Raw genomic sequence first — 26,423 nt, 5'->3', positions numbered from 1 at the left:
TGCCAAATCCCATTAGTGAATGGGAATGGATAATTCTTTCATGATAAGACTTCTAGATCCAAATCTAGATAAGCTTAATGAATTTGGAGATAAATATCCATTAAGCTACTTAGTTGGAGAAAGATGCTAAGTTAAGAAAAAAAACATAAAAGCCTTCCGTGAGATAAAGGCAAGTTCTTATGAGGAAAAACCTTACGGGAGATAAAGGCGAACATTTTTGGGAAAGGCTTAGGCAAATGGATAAAAATGATCCATTAAAACAGGATGCCACTAATGGAAACCATATCATGAAAGAGGGTATTAAATACCCATTGAAGAAATCAACACGACGCGGTTGATCAATGGCAAGAACTCTCGGCTCGGGGGTGAACTGGAAGAATCATTTCTAGGTTGGGTGGCGGTGCTCAATTCTCCAAGTGACATAGTTTCCAATTGGTGCTGTTTGAATCACTTGCATGGGATGTACTGTATGTTTATTCCTTAACTTTTTATGTTGTTGAATCTCTTAGCATATGTGCATAGTTGTATGGGTTACCTTTATTTGTAAGGATTATTAAATACTTATGCATGTTGACTCCAGGTGTAGCTTTGGTGAAGGGAGCATAGTACGTAATTATTGACATTGGTCAAGGAGCTATAGAACACATGACTAATGGTATAATCTGCATGTGACCACTATGCATGAGTAGAATTGATTGTGTTAACTTTGTTATGAGATGATTATATACAGATGCATGAGATAACTATTGAATCTAAATTTAATCAAAATTAAATTTAGTGAATGAACATATTATGTGGTTATTAATATAGTATCAAGGAGGTATGTGCCAATAGTATGTGTTTTTTTTTAAGAGTTGTCAAGGGGTATGTGATAGCAGGCGCAACTTTTGCCCTTGTTGGACAATTCATTGCTTCTTCCCCAACCTTTTTTCATTCATTAGATTCAAGAGTGAAGCAAGTGGGTTTTAGTTGTTACCATTTGTTGATGAAATTTCATGTGGGCACATAATCAATCAACAATAGTGAAAACTTAGGAATCTCCCTTTTAAATATTCATTGGTTGTTTGTTTATGCTCCAATTCTTTGTCTCATTAAGATTCACTTCTCATTTTCATCTTCAATTCTTTGTTTGTCAAAATGTTTTGGGGATTTCTGGTATATTCAGGGCTTTATCTGAATTTTATAGTTAAAGATAACCTGAAAGAGGAAAACAAGGCAACTAATGTACATCTTTAGTGTGTGTACATGTGTATTCGTAAGTGGTATTTTTATTTGCAATTCCAAAGACATTTATTGCGGTCCTGCCTTGTTCAGGTAGCTACATAATATGTAGCTATGGGAAACCATCAAATTGGAGCACCATTAGGGTTAAATTAAAGTATGCTACAGATTCTTGCCTTGGTTAAGTAGCTACACAACCTATAGCTATGGGAAACCATAGGTTTAAATGAGAGTATGAGTAATGTAAACTATAAACACTATAAGGGTTAAATTAGAGTATGGTTTAAATCAAAATATGTAGATTATAACTTTTAATTTAAAATGAAATTATTGTGTGCTTCATTAAATTTAATTATATTTTTATTTTTAATAGGTTCATATATATATATATGAATATAATTTTATTAATTTTATATAAAATTTTAAATTAAATATATTGTATAAGAGAAAAGTGTTACGAGATATATATATATATATATATAATTTTTTTTATTAAATATCAATTTTTAAATTTTAATTAAAATATTAATTTTCAATATATTAAAATTGAAATTTAATTTATTTTTATTACTTAAATAATTTTTCATTTGTTGAAATTTCAAATAATTATTTAATATAAAATAATTATGAATCAATAAATATAGTTTAACATAATTATAAATATAAGATATTAATATTATTTTTTATTTTAATATGATTATTAATAATAAATATCTTATTAATATGGTTTCTTATATTTCAATATGATTAAAACTAATGAGTATATATAATCACATTTTATGTGAAATATTTCTTATTATAATTGATAACTATACTTTATTTAATAAAGTAAATTTATTTTAAGGAAGTTGTGTATTTGGACCTGTCTCTCTTGACCTTAAAGGCATTGCTGGGAGTCTATCATTATTTCTAAAGAATTTAGGTTATTCTAGATCTCTTTCTTGAGACTATTGTGTCAATATCTTAGCACATTGATAGAATACTTTTGTACTCGTCAAGTTTTTGACTAATAATTATTTTGAAAATTCACTTATTTAGGTATACTTTGATTCTATTTGAATAGTAAATATATAATTTTTATAGGTCAAATAAAAAAGTAAATTTATAATGATATGTTAATATATAAACTTTCTCTTTCTTTGATTTGAATTTGAATTTATATCCTCTTCGAAATAATTTTATTATTATTTTTATTTTATTAAATTAAATTTCTCTTAAAAATAATTTTATTTTTATTTTTATTTTTTATTTTTTATTTTAATTAAGAAAGTGAAATATTACTTTATTCAAATATTTTTAAATCACCATTGATTTTTATCTATCATGCAATTTTATATAAATAATAACAATTACAAATATTTATTTTGTATTTTATAAAGAGTTTAACATAATCCCATTCACATTAGTTTAATTTTCTGCTTCCACTTGTGTGCGATCCTGGACCTTGGTCGGCTAGTGCAGTCTTAAGGGTTTGTCTCATCGGCTTCTCCTCTGTTCTTGCCACGATTACACAATGTCACTTTTCCTGCCATATGTGTCAGACCAGGCAGTAACTCCTCAAAATCAATTCATTATATTCATTCAGGTTGGTCTTTATTATATACATAAGGGAGAGATTGTTCATTTCATTTCCCTGTGAATCTTCATATTTTCCATTATTTATTTACATCAGTTACATTTATTCACCCAATCTTGATGATTAGGTGTCAACATTCCCCCCCTTAATCTGAAGGGATGTTGGTGAGTCCAAGCATCGTTATGAATCTTTCAAGCTTTTCTCTTCCAAGCGCTTTGGTGAAGATGTCTGCAATTTGCTCATTAGTGGAACAATGGCAGAGATGGATTGTTTTGGCCTCAACATGATGTCGAATCAGATGATATTTAGTATTGATGTGCTTCGTTCGATCATGGAACTTTGGGTTCTTGGCCAACTTTATTGCCGAGGTATTGTCAATCATGAGTGGAGTTGATTGTACTTGTTTTACCTGCAAATATTCAAGAATTTTCCTGAGCCACACAATTTATTTTGTTGCCTCAACTGCTGCCACATATTCTGCTTCCATTGTGGAATTTGCTAGAACTGATTGTTTGTGTGATCTCCAGGGAATAGCTCCTGATCCAAGACTCATAGCATAACTTGAAGTAGATACCCCAGTTTCTTTGTCTCCATCGAAGTCTGAATCAGAGTATCCAATCAAGCTGAAGTCATCCACTTGTGTATACTTGATTCCAAAGTCTTGAGTTCCCTTCAAGTACCTTAGAACTCTTTTTGCAACAGACCAATGTCCCTCACAAGGCTTTTGCATAACCCTGGAGAGGATTCCAACAACAAACGAAATGTCTGGTCTGGTAGTAGTTAGGTAGTTGAGACTTCCTACAAGTTGTCTATACTTTATTGCATCCTCAAATTCTTTTCCTTCAATGGATGTGAGCTTTAAGTTTTGTTCCCTTGTAGTAGTAAGAGGATTGCATTCTGTCATGCCAAACCTGTTCAACAGATCTCCAATGTACTTCTTTTGACAAAGAAATATGGACTTCGGATGTTGAGTTACTTCAATACCAAGATAGTAATGAACATAGCCAAAATCATTCATTTCAAAACCTTTCCTCAATTCCTTCTTTATGGATGCAATGTAGCTTTCATTGTTCCTTGTCATCAAAAGATCATCTACATATACCACAAGATATACAACCGTTTTGCCAACTTTCTTGACAAATAAAGTTGCATTCATCAAGATCATAATGTTTAAAATTGAGTTTCAGAAGATGCTCAGTTAGTTTTCATACCAGGCTCGCGGTGCTTGTTTGAGGCCATACAAGGATTTCACAAGTTTTCATACTTTATGTTCATGTCCTTTCACAGCAAATCCTTTAGGCTGGGACATAAAAACATTCTCTTTTAGATCTCCATTCAAGAAAGCAGTTTTTACATCCATTTGATGGACTTTCTAACCGTTCTGAGCTGCTAGGGCAAAGAGTGTATGATGGTAGCCCATTTTGCTGTGGGGGAAAATTCTCCTCATAATCGACCCCTTCCTTCTGTGCAAAACCTTTGTAGACCCACTTGCAGCCAATTGGTTTGGTTCCTAATGGAGGATCAACCAGCTTCCAAGTGCCATTCTTTATCAGGGCATCATACTCCTTTTGTATCGCTTCTTTCCATTCATCATGAGAAGCAGCTTCTTTGAGGGAAGTTGGTTCAAAATCTGTAGACAATTTCAATTCACAATCATAAGAAACATCCATATCAACAGGTGAATCAAAGTCATCTACATCACCTCCATTTCGTCGGTTTGAGTTTTTAGTTCCTGTCTTTCCAACCTCATCAGGATGAACACTTTCAAGTGTCTTTGTCAGCCACTTTGGGGGACCTTTCTTAGATGGTCCAGGCTGCTCCGTTGATTGAGTTGGGACTGAATCAAGGTTGAGTCTTCCAATTCTATCAATCACATCACTTAAAGTATCATCCGTTGTTGGAGTTTCATGCGGGGGAGAGAGTTCTTCAGAAGAAGATTCCACAGGTTGATCTAGTATAGGAATCCCCCCTTCAAGATGTGGAATTTGATTATCAAATTCTTGAAATGATTTTTCATTTGCGAATCTATGCAATCGATCAAGTTGCCGCTCAACAACATTGTCAGTTTTGGATGATTCAAGAAAGATTACATCTCTAGATACAACAAACTTTTTATTGACTTCATCATAGAGACAGTATGCTTTGGAGGTGTTTGAATACCCCACGAAAATACACTTATGACTTCTTACACCAAGTTTGTTTCTATGTACCTTTGGCATCAAGGCATAATAGGTGGAACCAAAGACCCTGAGATGCTTTACTGAAGGAATGTGCCCATACCAAATTTCATAGGGAGTCTTGTTTCTGATAACATTAGATGGACATCTATTCTTTATATATACAGCACATAGAACTGCATCAGCCCAAAACATCAATTTTACATTTTTGAAAAACAGAATGGAGTGCACCATATTTAAGATTGTTCTATTCATTCTTTTAGCTACACTGTTTTGTTGGGGATTATAAGGCACAGTTGTTTGATGTTTAATGCCATGTTGGCGAAGATAGTTTTCAAATTCATTTGAAGTATATTCTTTTCCATTATCAGTGCAAATAGAGCCAATATGAGATTGTGCATAATTTTCAATCCATGTATGAAAGTTCTTGAATGTTTGAAAAGCATCAGATTTGTTCTTCAATAGATAAACCCAACACATTCTGGTGTAGTCATTAATAAATTTCATCATATATTTATTTCCATTTGCAGAAGGAACAGGCATTGAACCACATAAATATGAATGAATGAGTTCAAGTTTTCTATGTGCTCTTGAATGTGAATCATGAAAATACTGTTTGCTATGCTTTCCTAGCATACAAGCATCACATTGCTTAAGTTTCCTAGGAATTGTAGGCAAACCAACAACACCATTTTTATTCAACAAGCGAAGGCTGTCATAGTTCAAATGTCCAAATCTAGCATGCCATAATAAACTTGATGGAAGTGTACCTTCTTCATAATGAGAGTTGTATGAGAAATATTGTGCACGAGTAGAGGTACCCTGCAGCTTGAGAAGCCTTTCTTCTTCTATCCCCCTCATGACAAGTGAGTGGTCAGATGCTTTTCTCACCTCAAGCTTGCCATCAAACATATGAATGGAGTGACCTTGCTGGCGGATGTGGACCAAGGACAACAAGTTTCTACTCAGCTGTGGGAGATATAGAACATGATGCAGAAGAAAGTATGGAAGACCAGGCAATTTAAGCCTGATTCTGTCAAGCCCTGATGGCTTGAGTTTTGATTGGTCTACAAAGTATACTGCTCCATCAACATTATCAGTAAATTCTTCAAAAAAATCTTTTCTATGAGTCATGTGGCAAGTTGCTTCTGAATCAAGAAACCAATCATTTTTCCAAGAAGCAAGTGAAACATTAAATAAATTTTCATTTACTTCGATATTACATTGTGCCACAACATAATGAGTGGATTCAGGTGCTTTACCTTTGTCTATGTCATTAGTTTTACCTTTCTATTGGTTTCTTTGCTGCTCAATTTTGTCCCAAGGTAACTTGCATGTAGAGGCATCATGCGATCCATTTCTTTTGCAGCGTATGCAGTGCAAATATGACTTTTCTCCTTGAGAGTGTTTGCCCCCCTGCCTCTGAAATATCTTCCTCTTTCTCTTCGACCACCTCTTCGACCACCTCTTCCTCTGGAAGAATCTTGGGCAAGATTCTTTTCTTTATGAGCAAGGCACACAACCTCTTCAGAAGATTCAGGGGTTGTCTTCTTTCCAAAAGCTCTCTCTTTCAACAATTTTTTTCACAAGAGAGTCAAAGGTAATATCTTTGAGATTTCCATTTGCTTGCAATGACTCAAGATAATTGGAGTAAGTAGGATAAAGTGCCTTGAGAAAAGCAATACGAGGAATGTCCAATTCAACCTTAGTGGCTTTGTTATCATGCATTATAGATTTTACTTCGGATGCAAGACCAAGATGATCATTATTTTGTAATTCAAGAGTGAAGAGTTTAATCATGAGTTGAACAACTTCAAGTGTAGAATGTGAGTCATAGGGTTCTTTCAGCTTTTGTAAGGCTTCGAAAGCAGTTGAAAATGGCGAAATATGGCGACTCACCTCTTCACTTATAGATGTTGCAATTAATGCATAAGCTTTGTTGTTCTTATTTTTCCAAATGGCGAACTCTTTGTCTGAGGTAGGTTGTTCTGGCTCTTTGTCTCCGTCTCCAGCACACACTCCTTTCCACAACTCATTGAAAATGAGGGTGTGTTTTATCATCCGGGACCACTCAGGATAGTTCTCCTTGCCAGTGAGAACTATTCCCATAATAGATATGATTAAATGCATTGTAAAATCTGTGTATTGTGGGAAATGATTGGAGGCCAGATTGAATGAATAAATTATTCTCCAATTTATTATAGCAGTCATGCTACTAAAGATTGTGCTGACCTGATTGACAAGTGGGAGACTCATGCAAAATAGAGGAGTATCAATTTTGGTGGATTCAACAACTTTTTTATTATATACCCCATGCCCCTTGATACAAGAAATCCTGAAATGATCTTTTTTCTCTCTTTTGGAAATCTAAGAAGGGTTTGATATGTTCTTTTGGAAATCTACAAAGGGTTTGATTTGTTTTGAACACCTGATCTGATTTTATATAAGTATCTTTGTTTTACATGTTAAATTTTTTTCCCATATTTATTTAATAAATATAAAATTAAAATAATGGTATATTTAAATGATTTTAAGATAAATATATTATTAATAATTATGTTTTTAGGTAAATATATAAAATTAATATAATTATATATTTATATTTTTAAAAAATAAATATATTGTTAATAAATATGTTTTAAATAAAATTAAATAATTATGTAGTTTTATGATTTTAAAATAAATATATTATTTTCAGTTAAATATATAAATTTTAGTCCAAAGACGCTCTTTAATGTGAAATCATCAGTTCAATATATTGCACATATTAAAGATGTAATCTTACCAGACTTACTATAATAATAATAATAATAAATGTTAAATTAAAATTAACTAATAATCCACATAAAATATAGTTAACAATAAAATAAATAATATTTTATAAAATATGAATACAATTTTGGCCACCCATCTATTAAAAAAAAAATGTATTAGATTCTAAAATCTTTTTAAATGCTTTTACTGTATATTCAACATTGGACTTGGGAGAACCTAACCATCGTACTGTATTGTTTACGTCCTTATTACATCACTAGACTTGTATATTTAGCGTGGGAAGAAGCGAAGGAAGGTGAGGGTGGGTGCCACTTAACAAAATGTCTAAGGTTGAATAAATTCTCATTAACTTGTTTACACCGACAACTATGAAAGAGCTCGACTTCAAAACGCTACTAGCAAGATGTCCAACCATCTATACGCCATTTTCCCCTTGCTTATTATATATAAGTATGTAATTTTGTATTTTGTATTTTTAATATTTTTCATCTCGAGATTTTTTAAGTTGGTCTAGTTTTGTGCATAATGTTAGAGTTGAAAGACATTATGGCCTAAGGAGTTAGGTTAAGATTTAGGATATTGTGTGGTGTTTTGGACAGTATAATAAAGTGTGTGTGGTGGGAAGCTACAAAGAATGGCCGGTTTGAACCTTTGTATATTTTGTTTGCCTTCTTCCATGCAAGCATGAACGAGCAGGTATGTGGGGAATTGGACGTTAATATGATTTTGTCTAAAAAATGATTGGATGACATTAATAACCGTCATATCATGAGGTTTTGGAGGATCTTAGAGGGAGGTTTTCCACTTGGTGCCTGGTAGGTGTAAGGCTTCGTTTTTTTTTTTTTCCTTGGGTCTGAGAATGGGAAAAGGTTGTATACAACATTGTTTATCACCTTGCATATGGAACGAGGGTGGCGAGTAGTCAAAACAATTCCTGGGTGGTGTAGTTCAACCACAATTCATACTGGGTATGCTCAGGATTTGCACATTGCCCATCATAGTTCTGTTTGTCAAGTAGTTTCTATCCAAAAATGGTCTATTTGGAATTTGGTCTTCCTGTGTTTAGAAGTTTGTATCCTTTCGAGTTGTGTATCTGGTTGATATCTTTAACTTGTGAAGGGTGGTCTTATCCCTATTTGAAATTGGTATAGTATCTCAAAGATTGCTACATTATCAGTGGAGGTCTCTTGTCGTTACCAGGGGTATTGAAGTTTGAATTTCCTGGCTACCATCCCAATGTCAATTTTGTGTCTAGTTGTTGTGACGAGAGAGAGTTATTCGCGCTCGTCGTGTCTCTTTTATAGGATCATTATCATAATTGTTCTAGAAAGAGGTCTGGGACTCACAAAAGGTTACAAATGTTTTTTTCCTCCTTTCTACACAATAATTCATCGGGACTGTCTATCGAACTGGTTGTCGTACTCCCCTTGGCGAACTTACAAACCCTCGACCCCTCTAGTATATCCTTCAATTGTACAGTCTTGGTTGTAGGGGATTGGTACAGTGGTACATTTTCTATTTGGTTTTAGTAATGTCAGTCCTCCTTTATTACAGGGTTTAACTTGGGCAATTCAGGGGGCAGTCTGGTCTTTTTGGGTACTAATCAGTTGGTATTGGTTTCAATCTCATTACAAAATCTCCTGTTGTTGCTACTTAGATGACATCAATGTAGTGTCGGCATCAAGGAATTTTCAGTTCTCTGTCCTTCTTTCTGTGGATACTGGGATCTTCAAGGGTCATCTCTGTCCAGTTGCCTACTCATCACCCCTAAAGGGAAAGCTAGACAATTTATGTGTGAAGGTTATTAGAAAAATTTGGTTCTGCATGGCGCCCAGACAATGTTTACCTAGTCGCAGGGTAGGCTCAACAGGGGCTTCCTCCTCCAGTCAACGTCGTCTTTTTGGATGGGAATCGTTGTCCAATTTTTTTGATGTTGTGCCTCTGGAGGTTCAGTAAGAGATTCAATGTCTGGAAGAAAAATAATTTGGAGAGAAAATGTATGACTCTGACTCAGAAATCAACGTAGGCAAAACGAACTAGGTTCTCGACCCAGGAAAATGGAGGAACCGAATGTTACACTTTCTACACTCAATATTTCAACACCGACAGATGGACATGCTGCTGCATATGGTGTTATGTGACAAACATGTGGACAAATATAAGTTTTTCATTAGCCAGGAGTAGATGAACAGGATTATGCGGGATATTTGATATGATTTGGAAGAGATAGTAGTGTGCTTGAACAAGATTGAGCGCTACATCACTACAAATTCAGATTGAAATTCTACTGCATCACAAAATGGTGAGGTAATCATCAATGTTACCCTTGTCAACATGGAAAGTGGAAATTCATCTCCAGAACACCCACTGATTATTCTAGACGAACGAATTTTATTTCATTTTTCTGCTATTTGGACTTGTGCTTTGTGAGGTTTTTTGTTTCTTATGTGCTTGTGTTATCTATATTTCTCTTATGTCTTTATTTTTCGTTGATATCATATGCATTGTGGGCTTGCAACTCTGTCTCGAAATGGTTTTTGTAAGGTGCTAAGTTATCCAATTGTTCTACACTCTAAGCTTTGTTGTGCACAATTTTTTTGTCATCTCTTCTAGACAAACTGGTAGCCAATTTTGGTTTTGGGATGTCAATAAGATTTCTTATGGTGGCCCTAGCCCATACACTGACTCAAGTCATCTCAGTTGTAATCTGGTTTGTCACTGAATATCAATAGAAAATTTTCGTTAGATTTACAACAAAAAAAATAGAGGTGAAAGACATTAGATTTAGGTATATATGTTATTTACATTGAATAGTTGATTTAAGAAGGGACAATTTTTTTATAATTTAGGGATTTTTTTAACTATGTTGCTATTTAATATTGTGGTGGTACAACTTATTGTTTCATATTCCGTCACGAGCATGCTTCCTTAAGATGACTTCTATCTTGGAAATTGTTTTGTGCAATATTTTATCACAAGCTCTCCACCTTCAAATTTGGAAATTGGTGAAGCAATATTGGATGTGTTCATTTTCACTAGTATCTTTCATTTTTGTTTGATATTCAATTGATAGGTTTATTAAATTTTTCTTTAATTTGAAAATGTTACTTTAGAAGGAAAAATAAACATCCAATTAGAGATTCCACTAATTAAGAGGGATTGAGTGGAATTGAAAAGGCAATGAAGGATACTTTGCCTATGCTCCAATTTTTTCTTTCCCTAAGATTTTCTTCCCATTTTCCTCTTCAATTGGCTGCTTAAGATTTCCCATTTTTCTCTTCAATTGGTTACTTCAGATTTTCTTCCCATTTTATTCTTCAATTGGTCGCTTAAGATTTTCTTCCCATTTTGTTCTTCAATTGGTTGCTTATTAGAAAGTTTGTTTGTCTGTTCGTTTTTTTGGTATATTAAGGACTTGCCATAATTAATTAAAACCAATTGTGATATGTGATTATGTGTGAACTTTAGACATTGAAGTGGCAACCAATTATCCAAGACTGAGATCACTTTGGATGTTTATTGTATGTATTTGTAATTTAGTTCCCATTTATGATATTTTCAGTTCCCATAGGCATTCATAGTATTTTTGGTTAGAAAAGTATAAAATTTATGGAAATAATAATATTTTTTTTAGATATATGTTATTTTCATCAAAGTGCTCAAATTAAGATTTTAGGACAATATAATTTTGGTAATACAAAAGAAAACAAAGTTAAGAAGCAAACCTAATTTGTTATCTTTAACATGTGCATTACATATAATTATGGATATGGTTGTATTATATGTAAGTCTAACTAGAAGCAGATAGTGTGAAAGAAGTTTAATTTTAAAATTTTATATTATTTTTAATTTATAGTTAAATTAGGGTAAGATTAATTTATAATATAAATTAGAATAGTTATATAAATTAAATTATTGGTTGCATATAATTATGAATTTGGTTGTATTCCTTGTATTATATATAGGTCTTACTAGAAGAGGATAGTGTGAACAAGGTATATGTTAAAATTTTATATTATCTTTAATTTATAGCTAAAATAGAGTAATTTTTGTTTGTTTGTAAGTCAACGTTTTTTATTATATCATGAGACTATTACATCGTTGTCAGAGAGTGCAAAATTGGCCTCACTCCAAATGGATTTGTTCATCTTCATATACAAACAGAACAAAAGGGAGAGAAACTTTACAAAACAAGGCCTCATTACATCCATAGCCCACCATGAGAAAAATTTACCTAAAAAGTATAGACAACCAGTAATCATCTGTGCATCTAAGGAGGAGGGGCGAGATTGACCTCTGCTGCTTGGACAACATTTTCTGATGGTGAAAGGCTTCATGGATGTGAGATTCCATGTGAGCCATTCAAGTCTCAAAGTTATCCATGCAGGCCTCGAGATGCCTTTGCTTCCTTCCCAGTGTGTCTTGTCGGTCCAAGATGCGACGCTAATTCTGGATAATGATAGCCAAGAAACTGACAAATTCAACATTGCCCTCATTCTGAGCTTTCGATAGTTGATCGACTGTGCACTAGAGCAGGTGAATTTGAGCTTAGATAATATCAAAAGGGGCAGGTAAATTCACTCGGCCAAACGAGTACCTAATTGGAGGATCAAATTCTCCATCCCCTCATGCTCCTCTCTTCCCTGATTTCTTCCACCCCTCCTCGGTTTTCCTCGTTGCTGCAACATTTGGACAAACCTTCTTTCACCTTGAAACCCTGTTGGTATGGCCTTCCTTGCTACCACACAAGAACTCCTCCCAATAGGCACCCCAACTCTCCTCAAACTTCTTAATGTGTCGCTAGAAGGTAATATCTTTCCTATGTTGAACTGAGCACTAACTTTTGTTATGTCAACGACCAACTTGAAGCTACAACACACTACATCACATTTAGCAGGGTTTTGAATTGAGGGCTTGACTTTGACTTCACTGAGATCCAGCCACAAGATTGGTGAGTTTAAAAACCTCTGCCACTAAGAGTGTTGAGTTTAGTCTCTGTAAGATTCACTTCTCAACTTCATTTTCAATCAGTCTTTTGTCATAATTTTTTGGTGTCTTGAGGTCTTTTGCCAAGATAAACCCCACTATACTCTATTTTCTGATTTTTACAGTTGAGATAACCTAGAAGAGGTAACCAAGGCAACTATTGTACGTATTTAGTGTATGTAAATGTGTAGTGGTAAGTGTTAATTTTATCTGCCATTCTCTAAGACTTTCACTGTGTTCTTGCCTTGATTAGGTAACTACATAATCTGTATCTATTAGCGTTAAATTAGAATAGGGTTATTTTTAAATTAGAGTATGCAGAATAAAAATTATATTATTTTTAATTTAAAGTGAAATTATTGTGAATAATTAATTTAGATGTATTTTAATTTTTAATATATATTTTTTTAATTTTATATAAAATTTTAAATTAAATATATGGTATAAGAGATTAAATTTTTTAATATTGTGTTTTTCGTATTATATATAATTTTATAATAATATTTTATTTATAAGATTGTAATATTTTTTGTTAATATATTAATTTTTAAATTTAAAAAATGTTATTCATATTAACAAATATAAGATATATCTTGGTGGCTTGGGGAAGACTGGACTGGTGGATCTCTGCAACATGGTACGGCTCTGCAAAATGGTATTACGGGACTCCGTTTGAACGGGGCTATCAGGCCGGAAACGGCCCTGTAGCGCCCCGTATACCCTCTCCTATCCATGTTCCCGCCTCCTCTCATTTTCGCCGTATTTACCCTGATGCGACAACCCCCTTGTTTTTACCCTACTTTTTACTCCGCGGCTTAGGGTTTGGTTTTTACCTGTTTACCCTGCCCGCTCTTGGAATCGCCACCGCGTCCGCATCCGAGGCTACCTGCTCTGCCAACAGCTCAACCGATCCTGCTGCAGCATCTCGGCTGGAGATCCCTCTACCAGTCGAACTCTACTAGCGGTCATCATCTACGGTTCGATCCGACCTCGACGGTTATCAGATCCCAAGAAGTTTTCATCGGAAGTAGTTATGGACGAGCTGGTCGACTACTCGGCATCCCCGCTAGCTGAGAGCTCCATCTGGCGCTCATCTTTCTCGACCTCAGAAGGGTTTATCAGTGAGAACCTTACAGCTAGCTTTGATGACCCTTCGCTTTCGGCTGAGCTGTCCATCCCTGCGTCTTTGCACTCTGGCGAACCCTCTTCCTGGACTGAGTTCTCAGCGCCCTCGCCGGCCACCCTTGGGTTTCTTGCGACCTGTCTCCAACCCTCCCCGCCGGCTGATAGTCCCCCCTCTCTACCTGACCCCCCTGTCATTCCCCCCCTGCCATCTGGGCCACAGGAGATCCCTATTCCAGCTGCATCTAACCCCTCCCCCCCCCCCCCCCCCCCGCCTCATCTGGGAGCTACCATCCCATTCCCCCTCTCCCGGAAGTTATTCCCCCTCCCTGTTCGAACTCTAACCCCCTCCCTGACCCCCCGATTTCGATCCCTGGGACTGCTGATCACCCTAGCCGTATGTCCGCCCGACCCTCGAAGAAGCAGCGCTGTTACAAATCGAGGTCTGAGGACGCTTTCCTTAGGCTCAAAGAGGACATACAGTGGGGAGACGCTATGGATCTTGCCGACCGAGTTCTGGTGGGCCGAATCAGGGGCCGTCAAATCTCTGCAGACAAACTGAAGCAGTGGGCATCGGAGATTTGGGGCAAATACTTGGTGGAGATGCCATCGGTCCAGACTTTTGTCAGAGGATGGTTTGCTCTGCGATTTGCAAGAGCGGATCACACTAGTTGGGTTCTTTCCTCATTCTGGCATTTCGAGAAGGCACCGGTCCTCCTCAAACGCTGGTCGCCTCTATTTGATCCTGAAACGGAACAGACTGGAATTGGACCGGTTTGGGTCAGGCTCCCAGGACTGCCTCCCCAATACTGGTCGGAGGACATCTTCAGAAGAATTGGAAACACTTTGGGTACATTTATGGAGTCGGATAAGACATTTATTCAGATGGGGGCGATGGCATATGCCTGGATCCTGGTCCATCTCGACACCAGAGGCGGCATGCACGAATTCATTCACATCCAGTGGAAAAATTCCTCCAGGAAACAAAAATTGGACTATGAGGGCATCCCATACCGCTGCAGGAGATGCCATTAGGTGGGTCACCTCTATAAAGACTGCCCGCTACTAAAAAAGGAGCAGAACCCCCCCAATTCGCAGGAGGCCCCGGCAACTACAGTTCTACCTGATCCTCAGGCGGCGACGGCACCACGGGCAGCGCACAACATTACATCTGATACGGTGGAAGCTCCAATGGTCCCCAGACAACGGAAGCAAGGAGATACCCCTGCTCGGCCTCCATCTCCACCAGTGACGCGCTCAAAGGCGGCCAAAGGTGTTGTATTCTCATCGGGTACGTTTCTCCCCTCAAATGTTTCTGCTCCGCATATACATTTGTTGAATGTTTCACACCCCCTCCCCTCTCTTCACCCTCTCAAGATACCCCTCCCTTCCTCCCCCTCAGCCCTTGACCTGGTCAAGGTATCCAACATGCCTCATCCCCCCTCCCGATCGTACTACCCTACCTGTCCTATTCCCCAACCTTCGGGGCTGCTATCCCCCTGCTCCCTCCCATCCTTCCCCACTCACCCCTCCTCCTCACCCTCCCCTTCTGTTAACTCATCCCCGAGGTATGCCACTCGCTCGGCTTCCAAACGTCTGGAATTGGGTGCTGTCAGACTACCTGTTGAGCCCCACTTCCTCTCACCTAAACAAGGTAGAGGCCGCCCCCCCAAATTAAAAAAAGCTAAGGAACAAGATGGGGTAGATGTCCTCCAGGGTAAACAACAAACCATCGACTGGGTACTTAGAGCACCGGCTACCCTCCCCCACTCCCCTCCATGAAAATTATGTCCTTCAACTGCAGAGGGCTGGTCAGCCCTGAGAAAAAACTGGCCCTTAAGAGACTCATCTTCTCGGATCCGGTGGATATTATTTTACTGCAAGAAACTTTATGTATAGCTGACCTGGCTTCATCTATTCTCAGCTCTTGGCTGCCAGGCTGGACTTTCTCTGCCCTGGATGTCTCTGGACGTTCGGGGGGAATAGCCTTTGGGTTCAAAAACACCTCCATAAAGCTGATAAACATTTGGGGTGGTTTGGGTTACCTGGGGGCTGATATCTACTCAAAGGAGCTAGAGGAGGATCTTCGTATCCTCAATGTTTATGGACCATGCACAAATAGGGAGCAATTCTGGAGAAAGCTTATAAACTCCCCCCTCCTCCTTGCTGAGAACATAATTCTAGGAGGCGATTTGAATTTCTCCTTGGGACATGCTGAATCCTGGGGTCATCTGGGGCAGATTGATCCGCTCTCGGACTTCTTTGGGCACATACTGGAGGACCACCACTGGATAGACATCCCATCGGCAAAGCTACAGTACACTTGGAAGAATAACAAAGTGGGGGAACACAGCCTAGCCAGAAGACTGGACCGATTTATCATTAAGGAGGCCCTCCACTGCAATCACCCTAGATCCAGGCAATGGGTGGGAAGTGGGGGCATATCGGATCACAGACCAATATATTTTGAAATTGGAGCAAGAATTCAGAACAGCAAGGCCCCGTTCAAGTTCAACTCCTCCTGGCTTCGGGACCCTGAATACATCACTCTCATCTCGGATTACTGGAAATCACATCCCCTGCTGATCGATGCTGACCCGATCCCCTGCTTTCTAAAGAATCTCTCTGAAATCAGGATTCTCTCCAGGAAATGGGCGCATCAAAAGAGACTCTGAGATGACCAGACGATCTCTCTAGCTGAACAAGCTATTGCTGAATGCGAATCTCTATCCTCGGGCACTTACATCTCCCCGGATCAAAAATCCTCATATGAAGGCCTCATCAGTCAGAGATCACAAATCCTTCGCGACCGCGAAGCCAGTTGGAGGCTTAGGAGCAGGGCCATTTGGCTAAAAGAAGGGGATGAGAACACAAAAAAATTTCATCGTTTTGCAAATGGAAGGAAAGCGATCAACACTATTTGGGAATTGCAAGATGATCAGGGCCACAGGATCAACAAATCTAGGGAACTTGCTTTCCTAGCCTCCTCCCATTTCAGGAATATATATGCAGCCCCAAGGGAAGCAAACCTACTTGAAATCATGAGAGTAGCTGAGCTCTTCCCTAGATTTGTGGACAATGATGAGGCCGGTGAGCTTATTAGAGATATTACTATGGAGGAAATGGAAGCTACAATGCGGGGATTTCAGAAGGACAAGAGCCCGGGCCCTGATGGATGGACCATTGAATTCTATTTAGCTTTCTTTGAGCTTATAGGGCCTGATCTCCTTAAGGTACTTAAACAATGTTGCATCTCTGGCACTCCTTCAGCCATCAAATCTACTTTCCTAGCCTTGATCCCTAAATCGGACAAGCCCTCCTCTTTTGATGACTTCCGGCCTATCTCGCTCTGTAACTGCCTCTATAAGATCTGGGCCAAGATCCTAGCCAACAGACTCCGGCCCATCCTCTCGGCCCACATCTCCCCTGAACAATTTGCTTTTCTTCACCGCCGTCAAATTCATGAAGCCATTGGCACTGCACAAGAACTTCTTCACTCGATGCATATCAAGCGCCTGAAAGGTATGATCCTCAAAGTTGACCTCTCCAAAGCCTTTGATAGGGTCAATCACCTCTATATTCGCATGCTCCTCACTCACTTGGGTTTCCCCTTCATCTACATTAAATGGATCATGAATTGCATCTCCGAGGTATCATACAGTGTCCTCCTCAATGGATCCCCCTCTCCCTCCTTTACAGCGGAGAGGGGCCTCCGCCAGGGTTGCCCCCTATCCCCTCTTCTTTTCCTCATTATCATGGAAGGGCTCAGCCGATTGATAGCATCAGAACACAGCAGGGGAAGGATAAAAGGGATCAAAATCACTGATAACTGCTCCCTCACTCATCTGTTGTTTGTGGACGATGTGCTTATTTTCCTTAATGGTAGCCTGGCCGACACATCTGCATTAAGACACATATTTGATCTCTTCCAGAAAGCCACAGGCATGGTAATCAACATCCAAAAATCAACTCTCACTGCTGTTGGATGCTCCGCAAATGAGATAAACTTCATGGAGAACCGCTTCCCTTTTCAAATTCATCAGATGGAGGCAGGCCTAAAATACCTGGGCTTCAGGATCAAGCATGGGGGATATAAAATTGCGGACTGGACCTGGCTCATAGCCAAGGTAGAGAAAAGACTAAATGTTTGGTACAACAGATATCTCACCAGGGCTGGAAGACTCACACTCATCAAAGCAGTCCTGGAGGCTACACCAGTGTATTGGATGTTGCTGGCCTGGATCCCCAGAGGTATTCTAAGCCGTCTACAAAGGATCTGCTGTAGTTTTCTGTGGAAAGGAAATAAGCAAGGGAACCTCTTCGCTTGGGTCAAGTGGGATACTATAGCAAGGCCAAAAAAATGGGGAGGTTGGGGCATTAAAAGACTAGATCTCTTCTCTAAAGCCCTGGCTGCAAAACTAGGTTGGCAATTGCTCACAACAAACAGCCTCTGGAAAAGAGTGGTAGAGGATAAATATATAGCCCCGGAGAGCATTCACAGCTGGATCCGCAGAGAGCAAAGAGAACAGGGAAGATACTCCAACATCTGGAAGGCGGTCATCACCTCCCTCCCTCTCATCCGGGACGGCCTAACCTGGCGGATTCAACAGGGGAACTCAGTTCGTATCGGCATCGACCCTTGGATCGGATGTGGCAATACCCATCAGATCACAGCACAGCTAAGAGAACATCTGACGGAATAGGGCATCACTCATATTGCACATATTGCCGATAATACAAATTCCAACTTATTCCAACAAGCTTGGAGATCGGCTGATGCCCTTCACATTCCGGAACAGTGGAGGACTGAATGGGAGAACTACATTGATGCGCTGAGCCAAGCTCGCATTAGAATTACTGAGGAGTATGACGAGTTGGTATGGGCCCATTCAAAACATGGTTCATATACTCCAAAGGAAGGGTACCTGCAGCTTATGAACCAATTCCAGCCTGAACAACCACAGCTGTGGTGGAAGGCCATCTGGCAGCTCAAAGCCGCCCCTAGGACCCGAATGCTGATGTGGGCTATCCTCTTCAACAAAGTACCTACGGGCTCAAACCTGAAGAAAAGATCTTTTCATGGACCTTTCTGGTGCCATCTATGCAAGAACAGTGACGAAGATACAGAACACCTCTTCTTACATTGCCCTGTGGTTATGGAACAATGGTCCCACATCACCTCTGATCTCTCCTGCCCCCACAGATGGGTTGGCCAAAACATCATGGACGCCTGGATTCACTGGTTTGAACACCACTCGGGCAAGGCTCGGAACATCCCTCTCCTTATGTGCTGGTCAATCTGGATGGCGCGCAATCGCTCCATCTTCGATCATCGGATACCATCCTGGCCCTCCATCAGAGCCCACACCATGGCTGATTATGCCCTCCTCCCGGACGACCCTCCCCCTGCCCAGCCCCGAACCATCTCCCCTGAGCTCATTGACAAATCCTACCCCTGGGCCTATTTTGATGGCTCAGCCCAAGCCATTGGATGCGGTGGGGGCGCTCTGCTCTACCTCCGGGAATCTCACTATTACAAGCTTCAGATGTTTTTGGGGAGAGGAACCAACAATTTCGCTGAGCTCTCCACAGCCATGAATTTGATTCATTTTGCACTACAGAAACAATGCACAAAATTACAATTATTTGGAGATTCTCAAATAGTTTGTAATTGGATCAACATAAAATCAAACTGCAATGTATTTTCTTTACAACATCTGCTAGTGGAATCACACAGGCTAATTGCTGCTTATGAAAAATTTGATTGTAATCATATTTACAGGGAGCGCAACTCAGGGGCAGACCAATTGTCCAAACAAGCAGCGCAGAGGCAAGAGGAAGACTGGTTAGTGGAGGAGAACATGGATGGGACCATCTACCGTTACCATCACAGGCCATACATAGACCTGCGAGCTCAAAGAGGAAACACACAGTAGATTGGCACCATCATTTAAATACTTTTTTTTGATACTTATATGCACGGTGTGTCATAAACACTATAGTTTTTTATAACAGCAATACGCTTATATAGTAATAGCTTATGGACTTCACGGTCGACACAGGCCGGAACTCTCATTATTTTTTGACTACTGCTCTGCTGAACATGCGCGGAGACTTATATTTCATAGGCTGGAACCTTTAATAGTTATATGTTTCTGCTCTGCTGATCATACGCGGAGATATGAACATTTACAGTTTATTGTCCCTCCCTGCGTGGAGGAAAAGTTAAGTGATCTTTGGTTCTTTCTTTTTTGGTACAGAATTTATGGATGAATATACATGCTGTATATATACACCATGATCTGAACAGAGAAGGAGATGGTCTCACTCAGTATATGTTAACACATCTGCAAAATGTAATTTTCTATATTAATGAAAATTGCGACTTTTTTCCATGTGAAAAAAAACAAATATAAAGGCTACCTTCACTCCACACTATTTTAGCCTAGAAAATTGCTTTCTCCAAAAATCCAATACTACCCATATTTTGTATCTCCATTGTAATGATGGGTCCATTTTATCGCTAAGGTATAGTGGACTTTAGTTTTCTTGCAACTTGAGGGTCCCTTTTGCCTACCTTAGAGTTTTCTCCCAACAAAAGTGTATAGAAATATATCATATATTCCTTGGGAGCATCATATTTTCAATATTTGATTCTTAGAGCCTTACAACAAGGACTTTGTATATCGATGCTCTCCCTTTTGCCTACCTTAGAGTTTTCTCCCAACAAAAGTGTATTGGAATATATCATATATTCCTTGGGAGCATCAAATTTTCAATATTTGATCCTTAGAGCCTTACAACAAGGACTTCGAATTTTGATGTTCTCCATATACAAGATTAGATGACAATATATATTTTTCCCCCCTAAGGAAAAATCGTAATTTCATTATAAAGAGGAAATTACATGCTGTAGATGTTGATGCATATGCTGTGCATGATCAAAATCATGTATAACAGTGAAGTTGCCTTTGTCCACGCAGGGGGCAACGGAAATAAAAAAATAACTGAGAGTCATATGATAAGTAACTGTAAAACATGTATAGAGACAGTATGTACAACCAAAAAAGGCATATGCCTGATCAAAAAAATATGGACATAACCAGTATCACTAACTAAATTAAACATTCATATCCATAAAAGGCCTATGATAATATTGATAGAAGGTTTCTCCTTCTTGTTCTCTAATCATTCAGAAGCCCGGCTCCCCGGTCGTAGCCTCTTTGGATAAGTTGTCAGCAGCTCCGTTCTGCGCCCTGTATATATGTGAACAAGTGAAGGTGTCAAAATGTGAGATCAATCTCAAAGTCTCATCCAAGATGTGTAATAATGTATATGTAGAGCATCTAGATTTCCTGTTCAACCAATCACAAATTATTTTAGAGTCCCCATATAGATGTAATTCTGTGCAATTTTTTTCCAATGCGAATTGTATGATATGTTTTGCGGCAAGGAGCTCGGCTGAGTTGTTTGTGCATCCGTGGAAACCAAACAACATGTTGTAAGAATGGTGATGGGATAGGTGAAGAATAGCCCCCCCTCCACAGCCTTGCTCTTGGGTTGCACCATAAAAAAAAGCCCAAGGTTTGTTGTGATTTATTTGAAGATGAGAGGGGTTGCGCCTATTACTGGGAGGAGGATCATCCGTGATGAGTAAGTAATCTGCAATGACTTTTGTTGCCAGGACAGCCCAATTTGGTACTAAATCCTGAAATATGTTGCGATTCCTAGCAATCCAAATTGTCCAGTAGGTTAGCAGTGGAAGATTCTGAATCTTTTGTGTTGAGGAAGTGTGATACCAGAGTTGCCATGCAGCCAGGATAGAGTTCCCAGCCCAGGTAGTAGTAGGAATGATTTTCTGTAGAATAAGTTTCCACAGGTTACAAGTTGCTGAACATTCTAAAAAAAGGTGAGAAGTGGATACATTTTCCTGCTTGCATAAACAGCACCAGTGGGGCCCATGATGTGCTCGCTTGAGAAGGTTTTCTCCAGTAGGAATTTTGTTCTGGAGGATGGTCCACATTAAGAGTCTAGTTCTGGGGGGGGGCTTGAGTTTCCATAGGTGTCTCCACCAGTCAACAAGTATTAGAGGCTTCCTTGGTGCTGCCAAAGTCAAATAACCATCCTATGGGGTATACTTGCCATTTTTTGAAAGAGACCAAATAATCTCATCATCCCCTTCAATTATACAGATGTGGGCATCCATAAGGGCTTGGGTGTACTCCTCCCATTGCTGTGACCAAATAGGAGGAATGTTTAACTGATCTGCAGATTTCCAGGCTTGATGAAGGAAAGTGGAATTTTCTAGGTCAACAATCTGAGATATATATGTGAAATTCTGTTGCTGGAGATACTGAATGAGATCCCTAGGTAATCGATGCATGTCCTCGCATCCCACCCAAGGATCAAGACCAATTCGAACAATGTGTCCTGATCGGATTCTCCAGGTGATACCTTCCCTGATCGGGCTTAAAGCCTTAAGTACAACCTTCCAAATGATTGAAACACCGGAGATACTTGGATGGGCTCTCCTAATCCAGTCCATGATGTGAAGGGGAGCTATGTATTTGGCATATGTGACCCTCGTCCATAGGTTGTTTGTTGCTACCAATTTCCAGTTGAGTTTTGCAGCAAGTGCTAAGGAGAAATCCTCTAATTTTTTTATGCCCCACCCACCCCATTTTTGTGGTAAATTCGGGGCCTCCCACCTGAACCAAGAAAATATCCTTCCCTGTTTGTTCCCTTGCCAAAGAAACCTACAACAGAGGGCTTGAATTATGTTAAGAATGCCTTTGGGTATCCAGGCCAAGGACATCCAATATACCGGGGTGGCTTCCAGGACACTTTTAATAAGAGTGAGTCTTCCAGCCCACGAAAGATATTTGAGGTACCAAGTATTTAGCCTTTTCTCCATCTTGGAGATGAGCCAAGTCCAAACAACAATTTTATAACCCAATGGCTTCAACTTGTACCCCAGATATTTTAGTCCATCTGCTAAATGCAGTTGTGTGAAGTGGAAGCGTTGAAGTGAAAAGATTATCTTGTGCGAGGTACATTCAATTGTTGTCAAGGTAGACTTGCTGTCATTTATAATAATTCATGTTGCCACTTGGAAGAGGGTGAAATTATCCTTGATGATACTAATGTCCCTAATACTGCCATTGATAAAGACCAGGATGTCATCAACAAATAAATGGTGTGTCAGGGTGCAACCTTCTGTTATCTCTATGCCTTTTAGTCTGCCCCTATGATGTCGTCTTTGATGAGATTGCTGGGGCCTTCCATGACTAGCAAGAAGAGCAATGGTGAGAGGGGACATCCCTGTCTCAACCCCCTTCTAGAGGTAGAAAAAGGAGATGCACTTCCATTCACCAGGACACTGAAGGGGATATTAGTAATGCAGCACATGATCCATTTAATGAATGAGTAAGGGAAGCCTAAATGAGTTAACAACATTCTAATATAAAACCAATTTACTTTGTCGAAAGCTTTTGATAAATCGACCTTCAAGATCATACCTTTGCCTCGCCTTGAGTGTAAAGTATGAATTACTTCCTGGGCAATGCCAACAGCTTCATGGATCTGTCTGTCTTGTAGGAAAGCAAATTGTTCCAGTGAGATATGGTTAGAGAGGATGGGCTTCATTATGTTGGCAATGATCTTATATATGCAATTGCAGAGAGATATGGGGCGAAAGTCCTCGAAAGAGTCCGGGTTGTCCTTCTTCAGAATGAGTGCAAGGAAGGTAGAGGTAATAGAATTTTCAAGAAATCCTCTGATTCTCAAATCCTCAACAATTCTGAGCAAGTCTTCCCCAATGATGTCGAAGAAAGCCAAGTAGAATTCCACCGACCAACCATCAAGCCCCGGAACCATTTTAAGGTATGTTCTAATTCTTCCAGAGTGACTACCTTAATTAAGTCATCTCCTTCTTCAGGATCCACATATCTAGGAAAGAGTTGTGCCACCCTGATATTTCTGCAATATTTATCTCCCTGGGGGCTTGGTATGCACTTTTGAAATGTGAGGAGGCTAGTTCAGCAAGTTGGGGCAAAGTATTTAAAACCTGCCCCTGATCATTCTGTAGTTGCCAAATGGTGTTTATCTCCTTTCTTCCATTGGCGAATTTATGGTATAATTTGGTGTTTTCATCACCTTCAAACATCCATATGGCTATGCTCCTCAAGCGCTAGGATTCCTCCTTTTCCTTAAGAATTTTAGCTCTCTTTGCATAATGAGAAACCATCCTATCCTTATGTTCTTCTGAGGAGAAGATGCCTCCTAGATTATTCCCAAAAGCGGGAATGACAGTTTCAATTTTATCGAGAGCTTGATCCTCCTGAATTCTTTTGTTACGAGCCCAAAGTTTTGACATCTTCTTAAGGGTTGTAAGATTTTGTATAAATCTTCTAGTGTTGTCTTCTCTTCTTCCAGGGGGGTTTGCTCTCCAAAAGTCAAAGACCAATTTTTTATAAGAGTTGTCCTTAAGCCAAACAAAGCAGAACTTAAAGGGTCCTTTAGGTTTTTCTCGCCCCCCTTTAATTTCCAGGTAAATGGGAAGGTGGTCAGATAATCCACCAGTGCCAACCTAGTGTCTGATTTGGAGCCACAAGTCCAAAACCTTTTCTTTGACAAGGAAGCGGTCAAGTTTGCGAGCCAGACTATCTTCTCTAGTCCTGTTGTTCCTCCAAGTAGCTTGCGGTTTGGCAGAGGGGATATCTATCAGATGATGGGCATCCAGTTCAGTGAAAGAGTAATCTGAGAGAGAGTCTCTCTAAGCCCCGTGACCCCAAGATTCAACATGTCCAATGGAAAAATTGAGGTCGCCCCCCAGGATCAGGTGGTTAGACATAAGTGAATCAGAGCTTAGGAGATTCTGCCAAAAAGGAGGTCTGTTCAGGCACAGGCCATAAACATTTAAGATTCGAAAATGTATCCCCAGTTCAGCCTAAAATATGCATGCTTCAAGATGACCCGACCCACCCCAGCCATTGTGTAATTTGATGGTATGGGAGTTGATGCCTAAAGCAAGTCCACCCGACCTCCCATGCGCATCAAGACCAAAAAATATCCACCCAGGGAGCATGTTTTTAAGAGACTGTTCAATGTCTAAGGTAGGTCCCAGGGTTTTTTGCAGAACGATAATATCAAGCGGAGCATTTTTTAGCAGTCGACGAAGTGCTAGTTTCTTGTCAGGCCTAGCCAGCCCTCTATAGTTGAAGGAGAAAATCTTCATGGAGGGGGGGTAAGCTGGGATTCTCTTGTTCTAAGCGTCCGTGGGATGGTGGATTATACCCCCAAAGCAATCTCATCTTCAGCTGTTCCTTTGGATTTAGAAAGGAAGGAGGGTCGACCCCTCTGAATTTTAGGGGGAGGGGGAGAGTGTAGGAGTTCAAGCCCAAACTGATCCTGGGCTTGTCTCTTGGATTTCGAGCGGGTCATGTATCTCCCAGGAGGGGGGACCTGTAGGGAAGGAGTAGTATACGGGGGAAGAGAAGGCAGATTCAGGGAGGGTGCAGGGGAAAAAATGGGGGCAGATCTAATCGGGTAGGTGAGAGGAGTTGTTTTAGGGGAGATTGCACAGAAATCCTGATGCAGATGATCTGATGAAGGTTTTATTACATGCAGTGCAGATAAAGTACTAGATAAAAGACAATCAAAATTTGAAGTACTGCAAGTGGGAATAGGGATGGAAGAAGAGTTCATACTCGTCGAGGGCAGGCCCTCGGATGGCGACTGTGGACGAGATGAGGGAGGTTGTGAACGATTAGGAGGTCGCCCGCGCTTCTTCGGCTGTGGAGGAGCCATTGCCTCTTCTGCTGGAGTCTTCTGTTGTCTGACTGGGATCTCAACAACATCCAGGTCCTGTGAGGCTAAGGGAGCTTGATTCCTGTGCTATGCCTCCTGATGAGTGTGCTGATGGGAGGCCACATCCTGTTTTGTGGCCTGTTTTTTCTTCTTTTTCAAAGAGGACAGGCCTTAAAAAGATGCCTGACCTTATGGCATCGAAAAGGAATGCCCTCGTAGTCCAGCAATTGTCATCTTGTGTGGTTCCTCTAGCGTATGTCAATAAACTCAAGTAAACCCTCAGACAGGTCCAAATGTACCAATATCCTTGCAAAAGCTAATTTCCCACAGGTCATGTATGAGTCATAAAATGTGAGGTAAGTGTCGAGTGCATTTCATATATGCATGAAGACATCCTTTGTCCAGAAATGCAATGGAAGTCCGAGCAAGCGGACCCAAATCAGACCAGCATCCACCCTCTCCCGCGTCGGGTCGAAGAGGGGAGTCCATTGGTGGAGGAGGACCAGGGCAAGATCTAGGTGCCAAACCGTGGACAACACCCAGTTGGTGTGCTCCAAGCTGCTGAAGTGTAATGCGAACCACCCTTTGACCAGGGTTTGCACCTTCGGAATCTCCTTCAGATTTTCTCCCCAAACCTCCGAGACCCATTGCTGCAGTTTGGCCACACTGTAATGTCTACCTTGCACACGGTCGACCAAGACCTTCGCTACTATGTCCATGACGTCAAGTAATTTTATATCTTCAACAATATTAAGGGG

At 39.8% G+C, this 26,423-nt stretch overlaps 2 protein-coding genes across 2 annotated transcripts; both read left to right on the top strand.

Annotated features, from left to right (window-relative positions):
* Positions 1-14,256: 14,256 nt before the first annotated feature.
* Positions 14,257-14,892, top strand: LOC149148930 (uncharacterized). Its single transcript, XM_089442318.1, has one exon. It carries the CDS (start codon positions 14,257-14,259, stop codon positions 14,890-14,892), a length of 636 nt encoding a protein of 211 aa, XP_089298444.1.
* A 752-nt stretch (positions 14,893-15,644) lies between these two features.
* Positions 15,645-16,532, top strand: LOC149148929 (uncharacterized). Its single transcript, XM_089442317.1, has one exon. It carries the CDS (start codon positions 15,645-15,647, stop codon positions 16,530-16,532), a length of 888 nt encoding a protein of 295 aa, XP_089298443.1.
* The last annotated feature ends 9,891 nt before the right edge of the window (positions 16,533-26,423 follow it).

This window comes from Pinus tabuliformis, chromosome 9 (genome assembly GCF_031772625.1).
Source record: "Pinus tabuliformis cultivar Carrire ecotype Pingquan chromosome 9, CPIR1, whole genome shotgun sequence".
Lineage (NCBI taxonomy): Eukaryota > Viridiplantae > Streptophyta > Pinopsida > Pinales > Pinaceae > Pinus > Pinus tabuliformis.
The sequence above is the reverse complement of the archived record's forward strand: the minus strand, read 5'-3'. Positions and strand labels throughout refer to the sequence as shown.